General features: G+C 48.7%; 1 protein-coding gene and 1 long non-coding RNA gene across 2 annotated transcripts; one reads left to right on the top strand and one right to left on the bottom strand.

Annotated features, from left to right (window-relative positions):
* Window positions 1-959: 959 nt before the first annotated feature.
* Window positions 960-20,099, top strand: ZAP70 (zeta chain of T cell receptor associated protein kinase 70). Its single transcript, XM_068173691.1, is given in 13 exon segments — window positions 960-1,384; window positions 5,308-5,397; window positions 5,399-5,469; window positions 7,567-7,705; window positions 9,957-10,035; window positions 10,475-10,515; window positions 12,397-12,445; window positions 12,976-13,156; window positions 13,958-14,164; window positions 15,235-15,427; window positions 16,456-16,596; window positions 18,207-18,319; window positions 18,748-20,099. Coding segments are annotated over 13 exon segments (1,830 nt in total). The 5' UTR covers window positions 960-982; the 3' UTR covers window positions 18,872-20,099.
* A 1,798-nt stretch (window positions 20,100-21,897) lies between these two features.
* LOC137462878 (uncharacterized) lies at window positions 21,898-23,417 on the bottom strand. Its single transcript, XR_010993798.1, has 2 exons — window positions 22,961-23,417; window positions 21,898-22,892 (listed from the first exon to the last, which is right to left on the bottom strand). It is a non-coding gene; the product is annotated as an uncharacterized lncRNA (long non-coding RNA).
* Window positions 23,418-27,013: the final 3,596 nt, after the last annotated feature.

The raw sequence follows: 27,013 nt of genomic DNA, 5'->3' as shown, positions 1-27,013 counted from the left end.
TATTCAGAGAGGCCAAAGAATTTCCTTTTATTGTGAACAGGGCTGGAGAGAAAATGGTAGGAAGTGAAGGCTAAAAACATCAGGATGGATTTAAGGAGCACATTTTTAATAGTAAAAGTAATCAAGGACTGGAGGAACTCACTGTAGGATTTGTGGCATTCTGTCTTGCTTGGGATCTTTAAATCAGGTTCAGGTGGTTTCTCTGTTCTTTGGCATCTCTAAATCAAGATCGAGTGGATTCTCTGTTGCTTGGGATCTTTAAATCAAGATGAGGTGGATTTTTATTTGCACTTCCCAGCTCCAGTAAGGGCAGAATAGAGGGATGTGGGATGCTGTGAGTTTGAAACAACCCCACAGAGAGCCAGCGGGAGAACCTCTGGACAGGGAAGTCTGAACCCCAATAAAACCATTTTGCAAAATGATGCTTCAGGGACCAATTTTCCCGGTCAGGCCAGGCCCCGGCAGTGCGCTGTCACGGCAGGTGTTGTTCAGAACGCTGTGACCTTCCCGAAGAAGTGTCTTGAAAAAGACGGCTCAGGGGCACAGGCGCGTCTGTGCTCACACTGGGTGATTCCAGCTCTTCTGTGATCTGGGTGATGCAGAAGGAGAGACAGGGGTTTTTGTGTGGGTTCCAAGGAGAACTGGAGAACCTTCATTGAGCTTCTTCCCCAAAGGAATCCAGGGACCAAGAGCCACTCAGGCAGGGAAAAGCAGGAGTTTATATAAGGATCTTGAGGGGCAGGACAGAACACCAGGACCAATGGGATGTGGGCACAGGAGTGGAGCGAGGGGAAAGGGCCAATGGAATACATGGAATCTGCATGTTGCAGCAAGGCATGCTGGGAGAAGCCTTTTTTCCTCACCCTAACAAGGCTGGTTGTAACTTGAGGGGTTTTCCCTCCAGGGGAGGGTTAACAACTTCTTCCCTGTTGGCCCAGCAGCCTCCACAGTGCGTGAGCCACCGCGGTGAGCAAAGGCGGAGATGCCGGACGCCGCCGCCCACCTGCCCTTCTACTACGGCAGCATCGCGCGCTCGGAGGCTGAGGAGCACCTGAAGCTGGGGGGGATGGCGGATGGGCTGTTCCTGCTGCGGCAGTGCCTGCGCAGCCTGGGCGGCTACGTGCTGTCCATGGTGTGCAACCTGCAGTTCTACCACTACCCCATCGAGCGCCAGCTCAACGGCACCTACGCCATCCTGGGGGGCAAGGCCCACTGCGGCCCCGAGGAGCTCTGCGAGTTCTACTCCAAGGATGCCGACGGGCTCTGCTGCCCCCTGCGCAAGCCCTGCAACCGCCCCAGCGGGGTGGAGCCCCAGCCCGGCGTCTTCGACAGCATGAGGGACAACATGGTGCGGGAGTACGTGCGGCAGACATGGAAACTGGAGGTACTGGGGCGTTCCAGGGGTGGAGTGGTGTGGATTCTTTTTGTTTGCTTTTCTTTTTTTTTTTTTGCTTCTCTTTTTTTTCACCAGGGACAGGATTAATTGTGCAAGATAGTATTTCTTGTTTGGACTCAGATGTTTATTAGTTCTTATCTATGTTTCAGTCTCACAAATGCTGAGTTCTACAGCACTTCACTCCCACAAACTGAAAATGGAGCCTCATCTCTATCTCTACAAGGCCTTTTAAGGATAAACTGTCCAATTAAGAAATGACATCTAAATTATTTTTACTTTTAACCTGTGGCCCAAAATGTGGACTTTTTAATCCAATTACACAAAACCACAAAGCCCATGGAGAAGAAGGTGAAGAAGAAGGACCAGCCTCCGCCCTAAAACCTCCATCATGCTTTATATATATTACTATGTTCTAAAACCTTCAACTCTAAGTTTTCTACCCTGTGATATTACACACTTCAATTCAAACTACACACACCCAAAATCCCAGTTCTATAATTCAATTTTGGAAGCCTTCTCCACTGCCTCAGGTGAAATGCAGTGTTCTATTGGGGATCAGTGCCTGTCAGCACAGAAAGTCTGAAATTCTCAGCAGACAGGGTTCCAACAGGGGGGAAAGCCGTGACCCCTCTGGCACTGTCGTGTCCCATTTGCAGCACAGCAGAGTAAGGTTCCTCTCCTTGGAGGGTGATGGTGCTGTGAAGGGTCTGAATCCTGCTCTTTCCCAGTTTCTTCTCTGCACACTGGTCTAAACATCTTCCCAAGCCTTCTGACCCATCCTTGGAACAGCTGGAGCTCACTTTGCTGGCCTTCCCCCAAGTGTCCTTCTCCTCTGCAGCCCATGGGATGCTCCCTTAGACCAGAGCACTGATCCCAAAAGCCAACAACCCATCCCAAACCCCAACAAACCCATCCCAGAACTAAACAAACCCATCCCAAACCCCAACAAACCCATCCCAGAACTAAACAAACCCATCCCAAACCCCAACAAAACCATCCCAGAACTAAACAAACCCATCCCAAACCCCAACAAAACCATCCCAAACCCCAACAAAACCATCCCAGAACTAAACAAACCCATCCCAAACACCAACAAAACCAACCCAGAACTAAAAAAAACCCATCCCAAACCCCAACAAACCCATCCCAGAACTAAACAAACCCATCCCAAACCCCAACAAAACCATCCCAGAACTAAACAAACCCATCCCAAACCCCAACAAAACCATCCCAAACCCCAACAAAACCATCCCAGAACTAAACAAACCCATCCCAAACCCCAACAAAACCAACCCAGAACTAAACAAACCCATCCCAAACCCCAACAAACCCATCCCAGAACTAAACAAACCCATCCCAAACCCCAACAAAACCATCCCAGAACTAAACAAACCCATCCCAAACCCCAACAAACCCATCCCAGAACTAAACAAACCCATCCCAAACCCCAACAAAACCATCCCAAACCCCAACAAACCTATCCCAGAACTAAACAAACCCATCCCAAACCCCAACAAAACAATCCCAAACCCCAACAAAACCATCCCAGAACTAAACAAACCCATCCCAAACCCCAACAAACCCATCCCAGAACTAAACAAACCCATCCCAAACCCCAACAAAACCATCCCAAACCCCAACAAAACCAACCCAGAACTAAACAAACCCATCCCAAACCCCAATAAAACAATCCCAAACCCCAACAAAACCATCCCAGAACTAAACAAACCCATCCCAAACCCCAACAAAACCATCCCAGAACTAAACAAACCCATCCCAAAACCCAACCACAGAGCTCCAGAGGCACATAAAGACATGACCCCCATGCCATGGACGTGTCCCTGGCACTGCTGGCAGCAGATTCTCCACCCCAATCCTGGGATTGGCTCAGTTGGTCAGAGCATGGTGCTAATAATGCCAAGGTTTTGGGTTCCATCCCCATATGGGCCCATTTACTTAATAATTGGGCTTGATGTTCCTTGTGGGTCCCTTCCAACTCAGAATATTCTGTGATTTCTGGGAATGTCTCTCCAAATGTGAGGCGCCTGTGCCTCCAAACATTGTGCTGAAGCTGAAATGAAACCAGATTTAGGCTTCTGCTCTGGTCTTTTTCATTCTTTGGAGTGGAATTTTTGCCTCTCTGGAGGGTTTTTTTTTTTGCCAGTGAAGGTTTTACCCATGAGACCAGGGAAGGGGCGGTGGATCAGGTCTGTGTGCTATTTAAATTTAAAAATAGCCACAAACAGGTTCCTGCATTTTATTGCAGACTGGAATTTCTACAATATAGACATAAATCAAAACTCTAAATGGTCCCACTGGCAACCATGGACTTAATTTCTTTCTGCCATCTGCCACCTTGGTTTCTCAGACACTTCTAGGGGTTATTTTGTTGTTTCCTTGGAAAGGGCTGCCCGGGGAGGTTTGGAGTCCCCATCCCTGGAGGTGTCCAAGGAAGGCCTGGACGTGGCACTCAGTGCTCTGGGATGGGGACAAGGTGGGGATGGGGCTCTGCTTGGCCTCGATGACCTTGGAGGTCTTCACCAACCTAAATCATTCTGGGACTCTATATTTTCTTTTAAGTCCTTGGAGAAATACAGTTCAGGCAGTCTCCTTATGGAGCCTTTCTAAATTTGGCCTATTTACACCAAACGTGTTTGACAGAATGAGGTATTTTATAGGGTGAACGAGGTGTTCTATAGGGTTTCTATAGCCAAATGAGGTGTTCTGTGCTAAAATGAGGTATTTTGTAGCAGAATTCTCTCCCAGAACCGGGGATTCTGTAGGCTTTCCCCCAGAGCAGATCTGTGGCCACCTGCAGATAGCACAAAGGATATCGCCACCTCCTGGCAAAGGGACAGTAAGGGTTTAACACCGGCGTGAGCCCGGGGGGAGGAACTCAGGGTCCCTCTCCCGTGATTGCCAGACTGCATCGACCTCTCCAAGTCCTGGTGCCTGTGGGTGGTGAGCAGCCAGGAGGGCAGGGGGCACCAGAAAGGTTGTGCTCTCAAGAAAATCATGGAGTGATGGAATATCCTGAGCTGGAAGGGACCCTCAGGGATCATCAGTGCAGCCCTGTCCCAGCCCAGACACCCCAGCACCCCCACCCTGAGCATCCCTGGCAGCGCTGTCCAAACGCTCCTGCAGCTCTGGCAGCCTTGGGGCCGGGACCATTCCCTGGGGAGCCTGGGCAGTGCCAGCACCCTCGGGGGGAAGAACCTTTCCCTGAGCTCCATGCCAAGGCCTGGCCCAGCTCCAGCCCTTCCTGGGCTCCTGTCCCTGTCCCAGGGCAGAGCTCAGCCCCTGCCCCTCTGCCTCCCCTCGGGAGGAGCTGCAGCCCCCGAGGAGCCTCCCCTCAGTCTCCTGTACTGCAGCTGAACGAGCCAAGTGCCCTCAGCCGCTCCTCAGACCCTTCCCCAGCTCCGTGTCCCTCCTTGGGACACTCTCCAACAGCTTTGGATCCTTCTGACCTTGTGGTGCCCAAAGTGCCCCCAGCACTGGAGGTGAGGCTGCCCCAGTGCAGAGCAGAGTGGGACAATTCCTCCCTGGGCCTGGTGCCCCCAGGACAGGGTGGCACTTTGGGCTGCCAGGGCACAGATTCAACTTGCCACCAACCACAAACATGAGGCTGAATGACACCCCACAAGCCCAGCATTAAGATTCCCCACATAAGCATGGTGCCCTCTCTCTTCCCTCACCAAAATCAAAGGACTTCAGCTGGATTTAAAGGATTAGGTCAGTTGAGATAAGTCAGGAATTCTGCTCTGCAGCAGAACAGGATTCAGCCGCTGTTGGGTCTCGATTAATTATGAGACATTCTGAGTTTCCTGTGTCATGTGCCCCAAATGACCTGTGCTGAAGCCATCAGCAGAGCAACAGGATGGCAGCAGGTCTCTTTTCCTGTTCTTTCCCAGGGGGATGCCCTGGAACAGGCCATCATCAGCCAGGCTCCCCAGGTGGAGAAGCTGGTAGCCACCACAGCCCACGAGAGGATGCCCTGGTACCCACGGCAATATCAGCCGGGAGGAAGCGGAACGGAGGCTCTACTCGGGGGCACAGCCTGATGGGAAATTCCTGTGAGTTTCCAAACCCCTGGAGGATGCTGGCATCCCTGGATTTTTGACCATTTCCCACCCCCATTGCCCTGCTGTTACTGGTTTCATGTGACAGAGAAGGTGCAGCTGAATTTTCTCAGAGTGGTTACAGATATTTCAGAGTCCCAAGTCTGTTCTTCCTCACACAGGGCACCACTATGTGGATTCTTTGGGTTTTTTTTTTTTCCTGTTAAGGTTGGGATTAAGTGTGTGAGAAGGTATTTTGTTCGGACTTGGACGTTTATTAGTTCTTATCTGTATTATAGATTCATAAACTGTGAGTTTTATAGTACTTAACTTGAACAAGCTAAAAATGGAGCTGTATCTTTCTGTCTACAAGGCCTTTTAAGGATAAGCTGTCCAATTAAGAAATGACACCTAAATTATTTTTACTTTTAACTTAATAACTAACTACTCGTGACTTGTAATGCAGATTTTTATTTAATTACATGATACTACTCAAACTCATGAGGAAGAAAGTGAAGAAGAAGGTAAAGAAGGATTAGCTTCTGCTTTAAAACTTCTATCTTGCTTTAAATATATTACTGCATTCTAAAACCTTCAACTCTAAGTTTCCCACCCTGTGACATTCCACACTTCTATTCAAACTCCACACCCACAATCCCAGTTCTGTCATTCCATTTTGGAAGCCTTCTCCACAGCCTCAAATGCAGTGTTCTATTGGGGGTCAGTGCCTGTCAGCACAGAAAGTCTGAAATTCTCAGGGACCAGGGTTCCAGCATCTGCCCCCCCATGAAGAGCCAATCTGGATATTTATTTTTTTCTCTTATTTCAATATCTCTATAAAGTTTGGTTGCTGCTGCACAGGATGATGAGGCATGGAGGGTTCAGTGGGGGAAGAAATTAAACACTGACAGGCTGGCGATGTAAGGCCCAGAAAACACAGGAGAAAATTTTGCCCTGCATCTCTGCCCTGGTGTGACAGCCTTAAAATCATCTAATTCTCTTCTGGATCAGTTAGGAAAGGAAGAATTAGCTGGTGAACAGTTCATCAGGAGCTGGAGAGACAGGACTAGGGGGAATGGTTTAAAACTAAAAGCAGGTTTGGATATTGGGCAGGAATTGTTCCCTGGGAGGGTGGGCAGGCCCTGGCACAGGGTGCCCAGAGCAGCTGGGGCTGCCCCTGGATCCCTGGCAGTGCCCAAGGCCAGGCTGGACAGGGCTTGGAGCAGCCTGGGACAGCGGAAGGGACTGGAACTGGGTGACCTTTAAAGCCTTTTCAAACCAAAATGATTTCGAGATTCTCTGGTTCTGTGAGAAGGGCAAAATCTGGAGGTGAAGGGTCCCTCCTCAGCCTTTTCAGGGGGTGTTGGGAGGCTGGCGATTCCAATGAACCCAGCTTTAGGCTTTTGGTCAGGTCTGCCTTAATCTTTGGAGGGGACTTTGGGCCTCTGTGGGGATTTTTGCCTTAATGGAGGTTTTTTTTTTTGGCTGAGGTAGCAGGTACTGGATCAGGTCTGTTATTTAAACGGAAAAACAGCTCCAGACAGCCTCTTCCATTTCATTTTGGACTGGAATATATATATTTAAATATAATATATATAATTTTATAATATGTATTAATATAATATCTATATTATAGATATTATATGTTTAGATATATACAATATATATACTATACATATATATATAATACAATAATATAGTATAGTCTATATAATAATTATATGATAATAACATAATACTATAATAATATAATATTATATATCATAACAATATACTAATTATAGATAATATATTATCATATAATATTATATAATTATAGACAATAAAATTTAATACTATAATATATAACATGATATATTATACATTTATCTATATTATATATTTATCTATATTATATATTTATCTACATTATATATTATATATATATATATATATATATATATATATATATGTATATATATATAATTTTATATATAATATATATAATTTTATACAGGGACACAGGGACACCTCTTCACGTACACGTGCCCACTCACCACTGGCACTGACAATCCTCAGAGTAAAACCAAGAGCTGCTTTTAATAATTTATGAATCATTTTCCTTCCTGCCAGGCTGAGGGAAAAGAAGGAGAACCGTGCCTATGCCCTGTCCCTCATCTATGGCAAGACTGTGTATCACTACCGGGTGGATCACGACAAATCTGGGAAATATTCCATTCCTGAGGGCACCAAATTCGACACACTCTGGCAGGTAGCAAGAAATTGAGGCACCTTTTCCTTGCTTTGAAGTGTTACCAAGTCCCTCAAAATCATCAGGATAAAAAAAACCCTCTAACACCATCTTTTTAGTGTCAGGGAGTCAGGAATTATTTTATTCCTGGCCAGGATTTGTGTGCATGGCTGACAAAATTCTGGCCTCCGCACAGACCCTGATCTAAAACTTTGTTACATAATTGTATGTTTATATTTATATAAATTATATAAAATATAAACATATATAATATTTATTTTTATATTTTATAGATAATTTTAATATCAATATATATTTATATTACAGAAAATATATCTATATAAAATATTTTATTGATTATACTTATTTACACAGAAAAATAAATTAATGTTCATTGGTTCTAAATGATATCATAACACCACAGTTGTGGTTTGATCCCCATCACTTAATAATTAATAATCATCACCATTGATCCTCAGGGGTCCCTTCCAACTCAGAATATTCCATTATTCTGTGATAATTCTCTTTCATTAATTAGTATTCTATCCTGTATTGGTTAGTAATTTCTCTCTTTTTCTGCTAATTAGACCATATTTTTAATCTTTTTAGTATTTTTTTCTTTTCTCTAGCAGGGACTCTCCAATACTTAAACTGAATCTTTTTTAGTCTCTTCCTTTGCTTCTGGTTCCTCCAAAGCCTCCTTGTGGTCCATAAATTCTGCATTCCAGATGTCCAACCTCAATCCATCTTCCTCTCCCAGGCTTTGCTCATTGGTGTACATCAGAGTCAGTTTATCAAAACTTAAAATTCCAGTAATTTTCCCCAGCTGTGCTCCTGCAAAAGTAGCTCATGACAACCTTGTGCCATGCTGGCTGAGAGTAATTGAAGAATAACACAGTATTTGATATTAATGCATATATGGGTCAGGATTAGTTAATTAAAACAAGTTAGTTAAACCATTAACTAAAATTATCCAAGGAGTGGATGCCAGAGCTTCCTCCTGGCTAGGGCTGACTGAGGGACAGCAACCCAACCCCATTTTGCAGAATTTTCCGAATTCCCAGGACTGTTTTCTCTCGGAATTTTATTGAAAACAAAGATTTTGGGGCATTTTTATGGCGACAGAACCGTGCCAGGCTCCCAACTGCAGCTGAAATCTGAGCCAGCCAGGAAGGGAAGGGAAAGCCTGGTGTCCCTGGGCTGGGCTGGGTGTCCCCAGGCTGAGTGATGTCCCCTCTGTGCTGGATCCATCCAGAACTGCCTGGGATCCACGGAACAAACCCCGCAGTTGCTCTGGGAAAGGATCTGCTTTCTCTCAGGATTTATCCCACACATCAGGGCCTGAAACCCTTCCTGGCTGGCACATCAACAGCACTGCACTCGACATGCCCTGCTCAGGCTGGAGATATTGTCTGTCCTTGGGCCTTATCGAATTTCCCGAGCTCTTCCCAACTCTCACAGATATCCAGGGATGCAATCACACCCTGGCACATCCCTAAGTGCACAAATAGAAAACCGAAACAGTCTGGTGCCTGCCTGCCATAAATCTGAGAGGGTTCATTGCCCTAAGCCACAAAAGTTGCTAATAATATTAATATTATTATTTATATTATTAATAATAGAAAATTATTGTCTACATTATACATTATATGTTATATTATAAATCAATAATATAATATATATTGATAATATAAATATATATAATTAAATGTATTAAACCGATCAAATTAAATATATATAATATATAATAATATGATACTACTATAATATATAATATATAATATATAATATATAATATATAATATATAATATATAATATATAATATATAATATATAATATATTATATATTATATATTATATATTATATATTATATATTATATATTATATATTAATATAATATGTAATTTTATGCATTTATGTATTATCTATAATATATACAATTATATTTATATTTGTGTAATATATATAACATATTATTATATAATATATATAATATATTATATACATAATATAATATATAATATATAATATATAATATATAATATATAATATATAATGTATTATAAATTATATATAATATATAATGTATTATATATATAATATAATATAATATAATATAATATAATATAATATAATATTATATTATATTATATTATATTATATTATATTATATTATATTATATTATATTATATATATTCTATATCATATTAAGGTGGGTTTTTTTTTTTCTCCTCACCATAATCTCTTTTTCCTCCCATGCCTTTCCCAGTTGGTGGAGTACTTAAAACTCAAACCAGACGGGCTGATTTTCTACCTGAGGGAAGCCTGCCCCAACCCCAACATGCCAGGTGAGCTGACACCCCTCAGTGCCACCCTGGCCTTGGTTTGCCACCAACTGGTGCCAGTTGGAGCAGTGCCAGCCCCAATTTCCCTTCCTGAAGGGAAATTTCCTTCCAGGGGGCACATTGGGTCCACGTGTCACTGTGTCACTTCAGAGCCTGCGCTGTCCTGGGGCTCAGCTCTGCCAGTCTCTGCCCCTGGACCCATGGGGTGCTCCAGTGCTGGCACCTGCCCTGACGAAATTTGGGAATAACAGCCACATCCAGACACATTTCCACATATTTTTAGGCTAAAGCTGTGGAAATTTTCCTTTGGGGGATGGAGGGGATGTGATCAGACCCACAGGGTCCTTCAAGGAACATGGTCTGGCCCTGCTTGGGGCAAACTGCTGATACCAAACTGCTGATAACAAACTCCCCACAACAAACCGTCTCTCCTGTTTTGCAGCCTCTGCAGCACCAGTTCCACCCACCCACCCCTCCGTGAGCGTAAGTTTGGGGGAGGCTTTGTTTAACTGGGAACTCAGTGGTTTTAATATTGCTGCCTTTCAAGCTTGGCTGATCAAACCCTGCTCTTCAAACCCTGCTTTTGTCTAAAAGCTCAGGAACTGCACTGGACTTTATTAAGCCCAGCTGGGATGTTGTTCCCTTTCCAGCTTGGATGGGGGTGGGAAACAGCCGGGCACAGCCCCTGGTAGAGCTGAGAAGGGTTTCCATTCATCCTGAGCTCCTTGCAACATGTGGGGCTGTCCCTGGGGAGCCCTCCATCCCTGCCCTGCTGGCCAGGCAGGAGCTGCTGGGATTCTGGGAATGCTCAGCCCTGCTGCTCCCACTGGCCCCCGGCCAGGGCTTTGTGCTCACCCTGCCGTGGGGAATGTCCCTGCTCAGTCCCTGAGCGCTGGGCTGTGCTGAAAGCAGCGGCTTTGGGGATCCCAGGGGGGCTGAGTGAGGCCTGGGGGCTCACCCATCACCTCAGGGGGCTTTCAGAACCCACAGCGGCCTCCAGGGTGCTGGGCACTGCCCAGACTCCCCAGCTGTTGGAGAGTGTCCCAAGGAGGGGCACGGAGCTGGGAAGGGTCTGAGGAGCGGCTGAGGGCACTTGGCTCGTTCAGCTGCAGCACAGGAGACTGAGGGGAGGCTCCTCGGGGGCTGCAGCTCCTCCTGAGGAGAGGCAGAGGGGCAGGGGCTGAGCTCTGCTCTGGGACAGGGACAGGAGCCCAGGAAGGGCTGGAGCTGGGCCAGGCCTTGGCACGGAGCTCAGGGAAAGGTTCTTCCCCCCGAGGGTGCTGGCACTGCCCAGGCTCCCCAGGGAATGGTCCCGGCCCCAAGGCTGCCAGAGCTGCAGGAGCGTTTGGACAGCGCTGCCAGGGATGCTCAGGGTGGGGGTGTTGGGGTGTACAGGGGCTGCACTGATGATCCCTGAGGGTCCCTCCCAGCTCAGGAAATTGTGAGGCTGAGTGATGTTCCCTCTATTTATTTATACAGAAAAAAAAAATATTTATACACTACTGGATCCAGTGGTGCTGCTATCAGATTTTGGGGCATTTTTATGGTGACAGAACCGTGCCCGGCTCCCAACTGCAGCTGAAATCTGAGCCAGCCAGGAAGGGAAGGGAAAGCCTGGTGTCCCTGGGCTGGGCTGGGTGTCCCCAGGCTGAGTGATGTCCCCTCTGTGCTGGATCCATCCAGAACTGCCTGGGATCCACGGAACAAACCCCGCAGTTGCTCTGGGAAAGGATCTGCTTTCTCTCAGGATTTATCCCACACATCAGGGCCTGAAACCCTTCCTGGCTGGCACATCAACAGCACTGCACTCAACATGCCCTGCTCAGGCTGGAGATTTTGTCTGTCCTTGGGCCTTATCGAATTTCCCGAGCTCTTCCCAACTCTGGCAGATTTAGTTCTTCCCAAGCTCTTCCAGCTCTGGCTTTCTGTGAGTCTGGCATTCCAAGCTCTGCCACCCTGTCACTCTCTGCTCTCGGGACAGTGGCTGCCCAGTGTCTCTGTGTGCTCACAAAGCCACTCTCCCTGTGCTGGATGTGACCTGAGCTGTGTCCAGGCTTCCCTCCCCTTCCTGGCTCAGTGCAGACTGTGAGTCTTGGCTCAGATGGGGACAGCACAGGGGACAGAGAGGCCTCACCCTGGAGAAGGGTGCTGTGCTCAGGGTCCCTGGCCCCAATCCCTGCTGTGCCCTGGGGGAACTGGACTGGAACAGGAATGTTGGTTCCAGACCACTCCAGTCTCAGCCCACCTCAGAGGGATCACCAGCTGCGGCTGTGTTGGGGTGCAGTTTCGCTGTTCCTTTCCCTTCCATTGCTTCCAACTGAAGCAATTTCTCGTTTATCCACTTTCTCCTCATTTCTTTTCCAGAGAAACCTGGGCCCTCTCAATGCAGATGGATACACCCCAGACCCTGTCGGTGAGCACCTCCAGAGCCCCCTCCTCCTCACAGGGGACAGGACTGGGGATGTCCCAGGAGCCCAGGGGTTCCCTGGAGCCCTGCTACAAAGCCCCTTTCTTACAAAAGCACCCAGGAGAACCCCAGACACTCCAGAGCCCTGCACCCACACTGGGCTCCCAGGAAATCAAGCCCTACCCTATTCCTTGCCTTAGCCAGGAAGCGAAGCCCTGTCTTATCCCCATTTTTCACTAAAATTTACATTTTTCAGTGGATTCAGTTGAATTTCAGTGGGGTAAAGCCCTGCCCAGGGCTGGCAGGGCTGATATGTGGAGTGGGAATGCTCAGACCCCTCTCCCCATCCCACCTCTTTCAGCAACCAGGACTGGGAGGGGCCCTGGGTTGTGAAAGGAAGGGAGATGTCCAGGAGGGACCAGAAATGCTGGAGGTGAAGGTGAATTGGCCAAAAGAGCAGAGAAACCCTTCCCAATCCATGAGGGACAGCAGGATGGGGTAGGACAGGTTTATAACCAAGTGCTCCTCTTGGGAAGGGGCAGGAAAATCCCGGCTGCTGCCCATGGACACCAGTGTCTATGAGAGCCCCTACAGCGATCCCGAGGAGCTGAAGGACAAGAAGCTCTTCCTGAAGAGGGACCACCTGATGATCGATGAGGTGGAGCTGGGTGCAGGAAACTTTGGCTGCGTCAAGAAGGGAGTTTACAAAATGAGGAAGTGAGTGAGGGTGCTGGGGAAGGGGGAGGAGAGGGACCTGGCTGGGCTTGAGGTGTCCCCAGCTGTCCTGCTGGTCACTAGATGGGCCCCAAAGTGACAATGGGGTGGATTAGAAATGAACTGGAAGGTCGGGGATGATGGATGTGATGGCTGAGGCACTGCCCCTGGAAGTGTTCAGAAAATGAGCTGGTTTTGTGGTGGGCTTTAGTGGGGATGGTGGTGTTCAGTCAGGGGTTAGACTTGATGATCTTGCAGGTCTTTCCCAACCTCAGTGATCCCAGGATATTATGATGGTGTAATTCCATGGCTTCCCATGGGTTTTCACTGACAGCTGCATTGCCCTGGGTGTGTAAGCTGCACCACATTCCCAGGCACACAGCTGCCACTTCCAAAGGGACTTGCTGGGCTCAGAGGAACAACTCCACCTTCCTGAGACCACCTCTGTCTGTGTCAGGCCAAAGCAGTGACACTGAGGAGTTGTGCCACCCTTGGCTCTGTTACTGTTTGTCTGTGATGGTCTTTACCTACTTGTGCCTCAGTTTCCTCCTGGAAAAATGGCACTGATGACCCAGATCTCAGTGTGGGAGGGGAGGTGTCTCATCCCCAGATCAGGGATGGCTACACCCACAAGGGTGAGGTGGCCTTTCGTCTCCATCCTGGGACACAAGGATGGTGCGGGGCCCTGCCAGAACAGGCTGTTGGGAGGTCAAAAAGTGTCACAGGAGAAGGGATTTCCATTCCTGGCTGTGACCCCTGATTGCAGCTGTGCTCAGCCCATCCCACAGCTGTTCCCCTGTGCAGGAAGCAGATTGACGTGGCCATCAAGGTGCTGAAGAGCAACAACGAGAAGACAGTGAAGGATGAGATGATGAAGGAAGCACAGATCATGCACCAGCTGGACAACCCCTACATTGTGAGAATGATCGGGGTGTGCGAGGCCGAGTCGCTGATGCTCGTGATGGAGATGGCTTCTGGAGGGCCCCTCAACAGGTTCTTGGCTTCCAAGAAGTGAGTGTTGGATAAAATATGGCTGATTTTCTGTGTTTCTTCTCAAAATCTACTTCAAAAGCCCTGCACCCTTGTGTCACCATTGAGTCAGAGATGACATGCAGTCAGAGCAGAAAGCAAAGTGGCAAAAAGCCCAATTTATTTCATCCTCTCTTCATCTATAGCTTAGTTTGCTACAGGTGGACCTGACTGGTAATTTAATCAATACATTTCACTTGACTGGCTAATTAACAAGACACCCATTTGTAAACAATCTTATGAGAAAAACAGAAAAACAGATTATTAGAAAAACACCACCTGCAGGTTTTTGAAAAATATTTGGCTATCGTTTATCTCCAGTTCCCTAAAGCTTCCCAGGCCGATTCTGGGAAAACTTATCTAGTTTTCTCTCTCTCTGACCAGGCTGTCACATCCACACCCTTGTAAGTGCAGGAAAGCTGAAAAGAGCAGAAAGAAATCTTTCATGTGAGGCTTGAATTGCACTGAAAAATCAAAATCCCAAAATTCCAATAAAGATTTGTAGGGACGGTATGTTTATTGCAGCACTGGACGCGTGTGAGGGATCTTTTCCCTTCAAAGGACATGCGTGCCCATGAGAACTCCCAATCCTTTTTTATTACTCTTACTAATTTACATATGCATAGAATTTCAAAATAGGTTCATGCATATTCATTCTGCTGATTTCGGTTACACTTGTACTCAGTTTTTGTCAGAAAGTACAGAAAGAACTCCTCGGTCACTCTGCGCTGTGTGTTTCAAGGTCGGAGGAGTCTTTCTTATCTCTTTAGCTTGGAAATTTGCATTCTTTCTCCTCAGCTGGGCCAGTTTTGCTCGTGCTGCAGTTACCAGACTAAACAGCATATTTTACTTATGTTAGCAAGCTTAAAGTGGCACATTTCACCTAAATCCAAATGGATATTTACCCTGTTAAAATTTCACTCTGTCTCAGGCTCCAGGGGCTGATGCTTTTGGAGCAGAGATCTCCATGCTCATTCTCCCTTGCAGCTGGAAAAGTCAGAGGGGACCACAGCAAGTCCTTTATTACTGAGTTCTCCTTTCACCCTCCCCAGGGACGAGATTACAACGAGCAACATCGTGGAGCTGATGCACCAGGTGTCCATGGGGATGAAGTACCTGGAGGAGAAGAACTTCGTCCACAGGGACCTGGCAGCCAGGAATGTCCTGCTGGTGAACCAGCACTATGCCAAGATCAGTGACTTTGGGCTCTCCAAGGCTCTGGGAGCTGATGACAGCTACTACAAGGTGGGTGTGAGCACAGCAAAGGGTCTGGAGCAGGAGCCCTCCTGGCTGGGAGGATAAGACCCCCGGAGACTTGAGGATCTGGGCTGCTCACAGATCCCTCTGCACAACATCAGGCTGTGCCTCACTGCTGTGACATTAAAGGGGGCTTTGCAGAGCTCTGGTGACAAGGAGGATGCAGAGGCAGCCAGGGGGATGTGGGGCAGGGGGATGAGAGGAGCCAGAGAGAAGAGAAGGTGATGAAGAGTGAGCCAGGACTGATCTTCCCAGCAGTGCTCAACTAAAGGAGAGACCCCACCTGGAATTCTCTGTCCAGCTCTGGGGCCACCAGGACAAGAAAGATGAGGACCTCTTGGAATGAGTCCAGACAAGGCCACTAAATTCGTCACAGGGCTGGAGCCCCTCTGCTCTGGAGCCAGGCTGGGAGAGCTGGGGGTGCTCCCCTGGAGAGGAGAAGGCTCCAGGGAGAGCTCAGAGCCCCTTGCAGGGCCTGAAGGGGCTCCAGGAGAGCTGGAGAGGGACTGGGGACAAGGCCTGGAGGGACAGGACACAGGGAATGGCTCCCACTGCCAGAGGGCAGGGCTGGATGGGATATTGGGCAGGAATTGTTCCCTGGGAGGGTGGGCAGGCCCTGGCACAGGGTGCCCAGAGCAGCTGGGGCTGCCCCTGGATCCCTGGCAGTGCCCAAGGCCAGGCTGGACAGGGCTTGGAGCAGCCTGGGACAGTGGAAGGTGTTCCTGCCCATTGCAGGGGGTGGAGTGGGATGGGCTTTAATGTCCCTCCAACCCAAATCATTCCATGATTCCATGGTTTATCCGAGCCCTGGGGGCAGATGGTAGGAGGAATGTGGCACCGTGGGCATTCAGCACCTGCACAACAGGACAGCAGGGCCTGGACTGGGCTTTGGAGCTCCCATTTCAGGTGATTTTTTCAGCAACGTGAGATTTGACACAAACACCAAGCAGAATTCAGATGCAGCTCCCAGCACTCTGTGTCTCAGGCTGCAAATGTCCCTCCTTGCTCTGCTGCAGGCCAGGACAGCAGGGAAGTGGCCCTTGAAGTGGTATGCCCCCGAGTGCATCCTCTTCCACAAGTTCTCCAGCAAGAGTGACGTCTGGAGCTACGGTGTGACCATGTGGGAGGCCTTCAGCTTCGGGCAGAAACCCTACAAGGTGAGACAGAGCCCTACAAGGTGAGGTAGAAACCCTACAAAGTGAGACAGGGCCCTAAAAAGTGAGGCAGGAATCCTACAAGGTGAGGCAGGAACCCTACAAGGTGAGGTAGTAACCCTACAAGTTGAGGCAGAGCCCCTACAAAGTGGGGCAGGAGCCCTAGAAGTTGAGGTAGAAACCCTACAAGGTGAAGCAGGAGCCCTGCAAGGTGAGGCAGGAACCCTGCAAGTTCAGGCAGGAGCCCTACAATTCGAGGCAGGAACCCTACAATTTGAGGCAAGGCCCTACAAGGTGAGACAGGGCCCTAGAAGGTGAGGCAGGAAACCTACAGGTTGAGGAAGGAGCCATACAAGGTGAAGCAGGAGCCCTACAAAGTGAGGCAGGAAACCTACAAGTTCAGGCAGGAACCCTACAAGATAAGACAGAGCTGGCTCTGTCACCCATGGGTGTCACAATCCCACTCCATTTTGGGAAAGGCGCAAATTAAGGTGGATCCTGCAGCTTTGTGCTCGTTTTAAGAGAGAAGAAATAGAAAACAAACGGAATTTTGTTTTCTAACCAATTTCAAATTGATTAGAAAATTTTCTAATTTAGAAATTGATTAGAAAATTTTCTAATTTTCTAATAAATTTCTAACCCAATTTCTTCTAATCAAAATTGGGTTTGAATCAAAGCAGAGTTTTTTGATCTTTCTTCTCTTTGATCCTTCTGCTCACTTGAGGGATAAAAAAATCACTTCTCATCCACTGCTAGGCCTGTGCTGGGGTGGGGTGGGACCTGGAGGGTGGGCAGGATGGGTGGGATGGGGTCTGGAGGGTGGGTGGGATGGGGTTGGTAGGACAAGAGGGATGGGGTGAGTAGGGTGGGTGGGATGGGGTCTGCAGGATTGGCAGGATGGGGTCTGCAGGGTGGAAGGAGTGTGGAGGCAGGGTGGGATGGATTCTGCAGGGTGGGGGGGGTTAAATTGACAGGATGGACAGGATGGGATCTGCAGGACGGATGGGTGGGACAGAGTCTGGAGGCGGGATGGGATGGGATGGGATGGGATGGGATGGGATGGGATGGGATGGGATCTGCAGGGTGGCTGTGACAGGGTCTGTGGGATGGGATCTGCAGGGTGGCTGGGATGGGGTCTGTGGGATGGGATCTGCAGGGTGGCTCTGATGGGGTCTGTGGGATGGGATCTGCAGGGTGGCTCTGATGGGGTCTGTGGGATGGGATCTGCAGGGTGGCTGGGATGGGGTCTGTGGGATGGGATCTGCAGGGTGGCCGGGATGGGGTCTGTGGGATGGGATCTGCAGGGTGGCCGGGATGGGGTCTGTGGGATGGGATCTGCAGGGTGGCCGGGATGGGGTCTGTGGGATGGGATCTGCAGGGTGGCTGGGATGGGGTCTGTGGGATGGGATCTGCAGGGTGGCCGGGATGGGGTCTGTGGGATGGCCTGGCCACAGCGTGAGACACCAGTTCTGGCTGCTGGGGTGGGAACAGTGACTGCTGGGTGTGGGGGGTTGGGACCAAAGCTCCACCCCAGGCGCAGCTCTAACCTGTCTCCTCTACCCCTGCTGCCAGCTCTGAACACATTAATCCCTCTCCTCTTGCTCCCATCCCAGAAAATGAAAGGCCCCGAGGTGATCAGCTTCATAGAGCAGGGCAAGCGCATGGACTGTCCCCAGGAGTGTCCAGCTGAGATGTACGCCCTGATGCAGCAGTGCTGGATATACAGGTGAGCATTTCACCACGGTGTCAGCTCCATCAGAGTCCCAAATCCCCGAATGGGATTGGAAATTTGGGTTGGACAGGACCTTAAAGCCCATCCAGTCCAACCCCCTGCCATGGGCAGGGACACCTTCACCACACTATTTGCATTGTGACACCACAAAGCAAATGGTGTCTCCTGCCTTTGTTTGTGATGATTCCTCAGCTCAAGATTACTTTTTTTATCAGACCCCCTCATTTGCCTGTGCCAGTCCTGGAAGACCCCCAAGGCTCGGTGTCTTTGACCGTCTCTGTCCCTGAAAAGTCTCAGCTGCTTCCTGAGCCCTGGCACAGCCAGGTTGCTGCTCTCCCCTAGGGTCTCTGTGTGTCCTCTCATTGCATCAGGCCAGCTTTATCCTCTCTGATGACTTTATTTGTTCCTCTCTGCCCTTGCAGATGGGAAGAACGTCCAGGATTTGTGGCTGTGGAAAACTCCATCCGCTCCTACTACTACAGCATTGCTGCCAAGCCCGAAAATGGGCCAGACACAGGGGACAGGGCCAAAGCAGCTCTTCCTTGAGACTCCTCCTCTCCTCCACCTGCCTTGAATGGACCTGGAAAGGCTCTTTGTGAAGTTTTGCTTTAATTTCTCAAATGCTCCTTGGCAGCTGTGGAACTGAGGATGAGGGGGACGTTGGTGTCCCCACAGACAGGGACACCCAGCTGTGCCCCCCAGCTCCTCCAGCCTGACCCAGCCCAGGAGTACAGACTGCCAGAGCTCCTTCCCACCCAATTCCAAAGCTGTCCCAGAATCCCAGAGCTTTGTGCCTCCCAGGCTCACAGAGGATGAACTGTGCTGGCTCCAGAAAATCAGGATTTTTCCAGATGCCTTAACAAATAAAGCTTTCCCAGGAAACCACCAAGTGCACGCGTTGGGTGGGGTTTGCACGGGGTGGGACACAGCACATGGAGCCACCTTGTGGTGGCCTTTTCCCCTTGGATTAGGGCAAGAAGCAGCTGGTTTGCAACTGGGATGGGGAGGAGCAGTGGGACAGAGCTGGTTTGTACCCCTGCACCTCCGGCCAGCACAGAGCAGGTGTCACCCAGCCCTCCAAGGTGGCTCACAAACAATTCCAGGACCAATCCCTCAACTCCTGGATCTCACCTGGCCCCTCTGTGCTGACGAAATGTTGTTTATCAAACTTAAAAACTGGTCACCCTATAAATAAACTATTCCATGTTCTGAACATCCCATGGCTTGGATCACTGAACTTTGAGAAATGCTGGCAACTGCTTCAGGCTTGTTGCCAAAATCCCCAAACCCATTGGGATAAGAGAACCCTCCAATGCTGCATTTTTAGTGTTAGAAAATTGCTTTATTCTCAGCTCTGGGTGTGGATGGGGCTGACAAAATCCCAGCCTCCACACAGCCCCTGATCCAAAACCTTCTCACCTTTTCATACATTTTTAGCAAACAAAGCAGTGAATGTTCATTGCAGCATATCAAGGTTAGCTCAACAAACTTTACAGTTTTAGTCGTTTTTCCAGGCTGTGTTCCCACAAAAGGAGCTTTGCTATATGCTAAGAGTAATTTAAGAATAACACATTCTCTATAATTAATGTATTGGTTATGATTAACTAACTGAAGCTTATTTTAATAATTTCATCATTTCCAACATGTTGACAAGAAAATAAATGTAATTTCCCTTTATTAAGCCAGGATTTCCCTCCTTGATGCTCCCGTTGCCCAAGCTGGCAATCTTTGGGCTGGTTTTGCTGCAGAGCTAGAAGGTTTTTTGCATATTTTCTTGCAAAAAAAATTGCTCAGCTGGGTTTGCTGTGGATCCCACCTGCCCCCAGTGCGGGGGATCGCCCGTGGTGGGGGCTGTGCTGCAGAGAACAGAGAGGCTGTGAAGGCTGGGGCAGCGGAGGAAGGAGGAGGTGGGAGCCCTGCGATGCAGCGAACACCAGAATTTATCTCTCACCATCTCCTGGTAGTTAAAGCCACAGAGCAGCTCCCCCCCAGCACCTTGTCCTGGGGGAAAACAAACAGCCTCAGGCCAGGGCATAGCCAAAAGCCTCGGTGAGAGTGGGATTTGGGCTGAAAACAAAGTTCTCAGGAGCATTCAGATGATTAAGCTTATCAACATCTGAATTAACCTGTGTGCCAGCAGTCACTGAGCCAGATTTGGTGAAAAACAAGTCCTAAATTTCCTTGCTTAGACAGAAGCCTCCAGCGACACCAACTTTTCACATGGCATTTTCTCTCTCAACCCCATCCCCTTGTCCAAAATGTTGAACTCTGGATGTATTATCCCTCCCAGCAGAGAGGAAAACACGTATCCAGGAGAACCTGCCCCGTTCCTGTTTGTTAAGTCACTTAGTGCAGAGGCAGGAAAAAATTCTCCTCATGTTTTCCTCCCAGAGAAAACAGCTCTTTAGCTGGAAAAGAGAAGGCTCAACGTGTTTACTACTTGAAAGCCACTGCCAAAACATTTTGTTTAGACTTTCTTTTCCAAGCAAATCCATTTTCTGCTTTGAAATGGTTTCTTGCAATAAATTTTCATTTCACTGGACGCTTCTATATTTTTTTTTTCAAACAGGGAAGGAAAGCACCGGAGAAGTATTCCCAGAGAAACTTCTGCTTTAGCTGGAGACAGTTTTGAGTTTATCCACACCCTGACAGGACACAAATCCCTTGGGATTATGCCAGAGGACCAAGGGAAAGGGTTTATTCTTCCTGGGCTGGGGATGGTTTGGGTTGGAAGCTGCCTGTTCCAAGAGCATTGGAAAATATCAGGAGTTGCTGGAAGGGGAAAAAGGTGTGAGACAAGCAGGACCTGAAGTCACAGGGCTCCTGTGAATCTTTGTGATTCCTGCTTTTGGGATGTGCAGGGTCTGACAGTCACCCCTGAAGGGAATTTCCTTGGAACTGAGGCCCTGATCATCCCCACTCTGCCATTCCAGAGGGACTCAGCCCCTTCAGTTGGAACATCTCCAGGTCTCCAGGCTCCCTCCCCCATCCACAGAAGGGATTTATCCAGCCCTGCCTCTCTCCCTGCTGCAGGTGGAACTCCCTGCTGGACCTGCAGCCCCTTCCCTGTGTGATCCCAGGGGTCTGGGCTTGGATAAGAGCCATGTCACTGATAAAGGCAGCAGGTGGAGAGCACAGACTCAGAGCTCTGTGGCAGCTGCTGCTCTTCCAGAAACTTCCCCAAATCCTCTCTTTTCTTCCTTCCTTCCCTGCACTCATCCGTCTCCCTCTGTTTTACCCAAATCTTTGGAATTTTCCACTGTCTGTGTTGTGAGGGAAGGGATGAATTTCACCTCCTGAACTTCACCCCACAGCAATAACGTGACAGTATTGGTGCCCATCTCATCATCACTGTGACACCTCATCACATCCCCCAGCCTGATCTAGCTCATCCCAACCTATCTTATCACCAGCACACCTATCTTATCACCAGCACACCTATCTTATCATCAGGACCCCTATGCTATCACCAGGACAGCCTGGTTATCAGTTGTACACAGCACAAGCACAAAGTGACCTTTCCATTCCTCTCAGGTTTTGTTCAGCAGCACAAAAATGGGACCAAAACCAGCTCTGGGCTCCCTGACCTCTGTTTCAGAGCCCTGAGGGATTCCCTGAACCCATAGAAAAGGAGATTTTCCAAGCTATTTTCCCTTCACCCACTGGGCTGTTCCCTCCTTGGCCAGCAGTGAAATGTCTGGCAACCACGAAGGCACAGAAAGCTTTGGCCTGCCAAAAATACACTTCCAAATATCACATTTCTTCATGGAATTCAAGTGAACTTCTGATCCTACACTGTTCCCTCCTCTCCCTGCAGGACAGGAGATCATCTTGCTCCTAAATCCATCAGAAGGACGTGAGGCAGGGAAGGGTCTGACTTCTCAGGGGTTGTCAGTGGCCTGGAAGAAAATGTCCCATCCACCTTTGCTTGTTTTCCTACTTTCCTCCCCTCCTTTTTATATTCCAAATCTTGCCTAGCTCAGAGCAGTCAAACCAAGCCCAGCACAACCAGTGCATCCATGGACTGAGCCATGGCCACCTCTGCTCTGCTCCCAGGAGATCCCACCTGGAATTCTCTGCACGGTTCTGGTGCTCCCAGCATGAGAAGGACACAGAACTATCCTTGGAACAAGACCAGAGGAGGCCATGAAGCTGACAAGGGGAGTGGAGCACCTCTGGGTGGTGGGGACAGGCACTGGGACACTGCTGGCAGGTCCTGCAGCGAGCCAGGAGGTGCAGAGAGCATTGATGACACCCATGTCACAATGAGAGGCTATTTGTGTCCCTAACTGCCACCAGCCAGCAGAGGCAGTGACAGTGGTCTCAGCAGCTGATTCTCTGGGCTGGTTCTTGTGGCCATCACCAATGGCCACTGGGAGATGTGCCCAGAGGACAGTGCCTGGTGTCCCCCTGGCCTCCTCAAGGCCTCTGCTCTGCTGAGGTGGCACTTTTGGGGCCTTGTTCTTACAACCTGGAGGATTTGTGGGTACCCAGGAATTTGGCTTTTGATCTGCGGTCCCCTTTAGGTCCCATCCTGCTTCTCTTCTCCACTTCTGTGCTCTCCACCCTGTGACCTCCAACTTTCCCTGCCTGTGGCCTCCAGCTCTCCCTCCTCTGACCTCCAACTCTCCCTACTTGTGACTTCCAACTCTTCCCCCTGTGACCTCCAACTCTCCCTCCTCTGACCCCCAGCCTGGGCTTGTGGCTCTGGGCCAGCGTGAGGGATCCTCAGACTGAACAGAGAAATAATTGGGTGTCAACAGGTTCAACTACACCTTCAGTAAATACATTTTGCCATTAAATCAATGAATTAAATTAATCTACAAAGTCATTGCTGAAGGAACTGCTTCTCTTTGCTGCCCTGGCTCATCTATCAGCTGGGAAATGCTGTGGCCACAGCTCCAGGGAGGCCAGCGCTGTGTGGGAAGGGGGTTGAGCTGGCAGGGTTTGAGGGCCCATCTGAGGACCTGGCCAGGCCTTGCTTTGTTTCCACCGAAAGCTCTGATGGAATAAAAACCTTCCCCAGAACTCTTCGGTTGGGCCTTGTCAGCGTTCTCAGGTGGAAAACTCTTCTGTTGGAAAATTCCTGTCCAACCCAAGTCATTTATTCCTGGGGTCAGGGAGTGGGTGTAGAGCACGGTCCTGGCAGGGCCGTGGCACTTCCCACATCCTTTGACGTGGTGGAAACAGGGATGTGGTGGAGCAGATCCTTCCCCAGATCTACAAAATCCACATGCCACATCACCCTGGGCAGGATTTTGGCCATGTGCCAGTGAATTTTGGGAAATAGATTGGAATGGCAAATAGTCAACAGTCCTTGACCTAAAAAGAATAAAAAATTCTGTCGAGGTGAGAAGCATCTGAGGTGAGAGTTGATATCTCCTTATCTTCTCGCAGGGATGGGATGAGAGGCAATGACCTCAAGGTGCTCCAGGGGAGGTTTAGATTGGATATTAGATGGAATTTCTTCATGGAAAGGGTGGTCAGGCATTGGAAGGGCAGTGGTGGAGTCACCATCCCTGGAAGTGCTCAAAAAACCTTTGAGTGTGGCACTTGGATTAGTGGTGAGCGTGGTGCTGCTGGGTTGATGGTTGGACTTGTTGATCTTAAAAGTCTTTTCCAACCTTAATTCCATGATTCTGTCTGGAATTCTGTGACCCTCTGATTTATCCCTCTGCCTTTCTTGCTCCCAGAGCTGTGATTCCAGAAATTCACAGTGAATCCTTTGGGAATTGGCCTCTTTGTTGCACAGCAATGTCCCAATATAAAAGAAATATTTGCATTAATAAATATTAATAAATTAACTAAGAAATAATTTAATAAATAGATTTGTTAATTTGCAGGTTTTAGCACATTTTGCTCTACTGCAGCAAATCTCACAGAAAACGATTATTTTATTTGCTATTAAGAAGCACCTGTGCAAGAGGCACCTTCAGGAAGGAACTCAAGGTGTCTGTGGTAAAAATGGAAGGGAATCACAAAAGTAAGGGAATCACAGAAATAAGGGAATCGCAAAATCCCCTGTCTTGCTCCAGCTTTTTAAATTGAAAATTTAACAGGTAGATATTCACCAAATTAAAAAGAAAAATGAAAATACTGATTGGAAAAAAAGTGGTTGCAATGATTAACAAAAGATAAAACATCTCCTCCAACCAGTGGAAAAGGGGAAAGTATTTTCTTTCATGTGTTTTTGCTTCTACAAAGAAGAGAAAAAAGGATGGAAAAAGTGTCTGATGCATCAAAACTGGGTTAAAAACAGACACAGGAAGGCAGATATCAAATCCTGCCAGCAGATCCCCAAATTCAGCATCCATTTTCCCAAATGTGAAGCAGCAAAGACTCAGCAAAGAGGAAAAAATGCTGTACAGAAGGCTGAGAGCTGCTATTTAGGGCAGCCTGTTTAACACCCCAGGGCTGTGCTGGCACAGTCAGAAAAATCACAACTGAACTGACACTGGGAGGAGCTGCAAAGACACAGCAAAGGTGGAAAAGGGGCAGAGCAGCTGCTCAGAAAGAGCAGAAATAATGACACGGGCTCAGGTACTGAAAGTGGAACGAAAGGAGGGGAGAATATAAAAATCTGCTCACAGACGGAGCAGGGAATTGAGGAAAGGAGAGTGGAGCCTCAGCACAGGGAATATTGCAGAGGTTATTCCAAGTATAAACTGCATGAAGCAGGTTTTAAAGGGGGTATTGAATTTTAGTTTGCTGTGTTTAATTCTAATTTCATGTCAAATAATCTGGTTTATCTCTGTTATTTTAACTCTAGAAGTCAACCAAAAACATCTCCTCTAGGTTTTCTTAATTGGCTTTTCTAAATCCAGGGTTTGATTGTAGCCCCTAATCAAGAATTCTTCATTAGGATTTAGGGATTTTTGACATTATTCTCTGGCAGTGGAACAGGCAAAGGCCATTCCCCTGAAATGGGTCACATTTTCTTCCATATCCAACCTGTTTTGCCCTTAGGGATCAGAGCCCATGAGAGAGTGGAGAAATCCAGCTGGACAGGATGGAAATGGGAGCTCATTCTGCTGGAGAAGGACACTCCTTCCACAGTTGTCCCTTTGTCCCTGGAACAAAGACGGAGCAAGATGCCTCAACACAGCCCCAGGCTCAGGAAAACCAATGTAAGGGAAAATCAGATTCACAAGCAGAGTTAAATGAAGAGGGAATGAAGTGATGGGAATTTGTGGAGGTCATTCTTCCCAGCAAGTCAAGGAAGGAGGATGTCAGTGTTCCCTTGGAGCAGTTTCCAAAGGACAATGTCACTTAGGGCAGATTTAATCCTCATTTTCCCTTCTGGTATTTTTGGGTTGGAGCCTTCAGAGTGGGGAATGACGTCCCTGGGGTGCCTGGGAATTGCCAGGTGTGACCTGGTGTGTGTAGGAAAGGTTTTGTGTGCCTGAAATCACCCAGGGCTGCGTGTCCTGAACACAGGGACAGAGCTGGGACTCTGCTGGCACCAGTGGTCATTATGGAATCATGGAATGGTTTGGGTGGGAAGGGACCTTCAAGTTCATCCCACTCCACCCCCTGCCATGGCGGGGACACCTTCCACTGTCCCAGGCTGCTCCAAGCCCTGTCCAGCCTGGCCTTGGGCACTGCCAGGGATGCAGGGGCAGCCCCAGCTGCTCTGGGCACCCTGTGCCAGGGCCTGCCCACCCTCACATTGTTGTGCCCCTTCCTGCAGCACCTTCATTCCTGTCTCCCCAAATCCACAGCATCCCTTCTGCTGGGGAACAGCCAAGGGGACTCTCTGGGAATCCTGTGGGCAGGAATAACCCAGTGAAAACCTCTCTGCTCCCAAAGCTGCTGCAGTCAGGAGCCACGGGGTTCTTGTGCTGCCTCATTCCCTGTCCAGGGATGGGAGGGAATCATCCTCCAGTGAGTAACCAAGGAGTAAAGTGCTGGCACGGCCCAGCCCTGGGGTGACACTGCAGATGTCACAGTGGTTTCATCCCAGGAGCTGCTGCCAGCCCTCAAACAATGGCTCAGGCGTGACAGAAGGGACCGGGGAGCTTTCCAGCGCCTCAGGCCAGCTATTCCCCAGAGATGGGTCCTGCCAAAATCCTGAGCAGACTGTGCATGCCAGCAAATCCATCCCAATTCCAAAGCCCTCCAAGAGCACTGGAGAGGGAACCCAGCTCAGTGCTGGATCATCCCTGCAGCCCAAACCCAAATCACCTTCCCCAGCTGTGTGGATGTTGAAGGTCCCTCTCCAGTTCTAGCTGAGTTTCCTTTTCTCCTGTGGCAGCAACCTCCAGATCTTTTTCCTACAGGGTAGGCTTGGCTTTATTTAGGATAAAATGTTATTAAAGCCCTGCAGGAATTGGCAGGATGGGCTGAGGAGCTGCAGACAGGCTCTATTCTTCTGGGCAGCTGGGGTGGGTGAGCACTGAAAATGCCATCGTGGCACTTCCTACTCCCTCCCAAAACACAAATATTGCCTTCTTATCTCAGTGAAATGTTAAAATCAAGGTAAAAAATTTTAAACCCCATCTGAGCTGGACTCAGGATGGTGGCAGAGCAGTGATTTGGTTTTGGGGGTTCAGGGCAAGAGGGTGAAGAAGTGCTGAGGGAGGAAAGCCCCTGGTGCTGAGCTGTGGTATCTCCTGTGGGCACTGGGTGAGGGCTTGAAGATGAGGTTCAGATGCCACATCTCAGCAGGAAAGGTGAGACTTTGTCGTA

The sequence above is a fragment of the Anomalospiza imberbis genome, chromosome 27 (genome assembly GCF_031753505.1).
Source record: "Anomalospiza imberbis isolate Cuckoo-Finch-1a 21T00152 chromosome 27, ASM3175350v1, whole genome shotgun sequence".
NCBI lineage: Eukaryota > Metazoa > Chordata > Aves > Passeriformes > Viduidae > Anomalospiza > Anomalospiza imberbis.
Note: the sequence above shows the minus strand (reverse complement) of the source record. Positions and strands in the feature narration are given on the sequence as shown.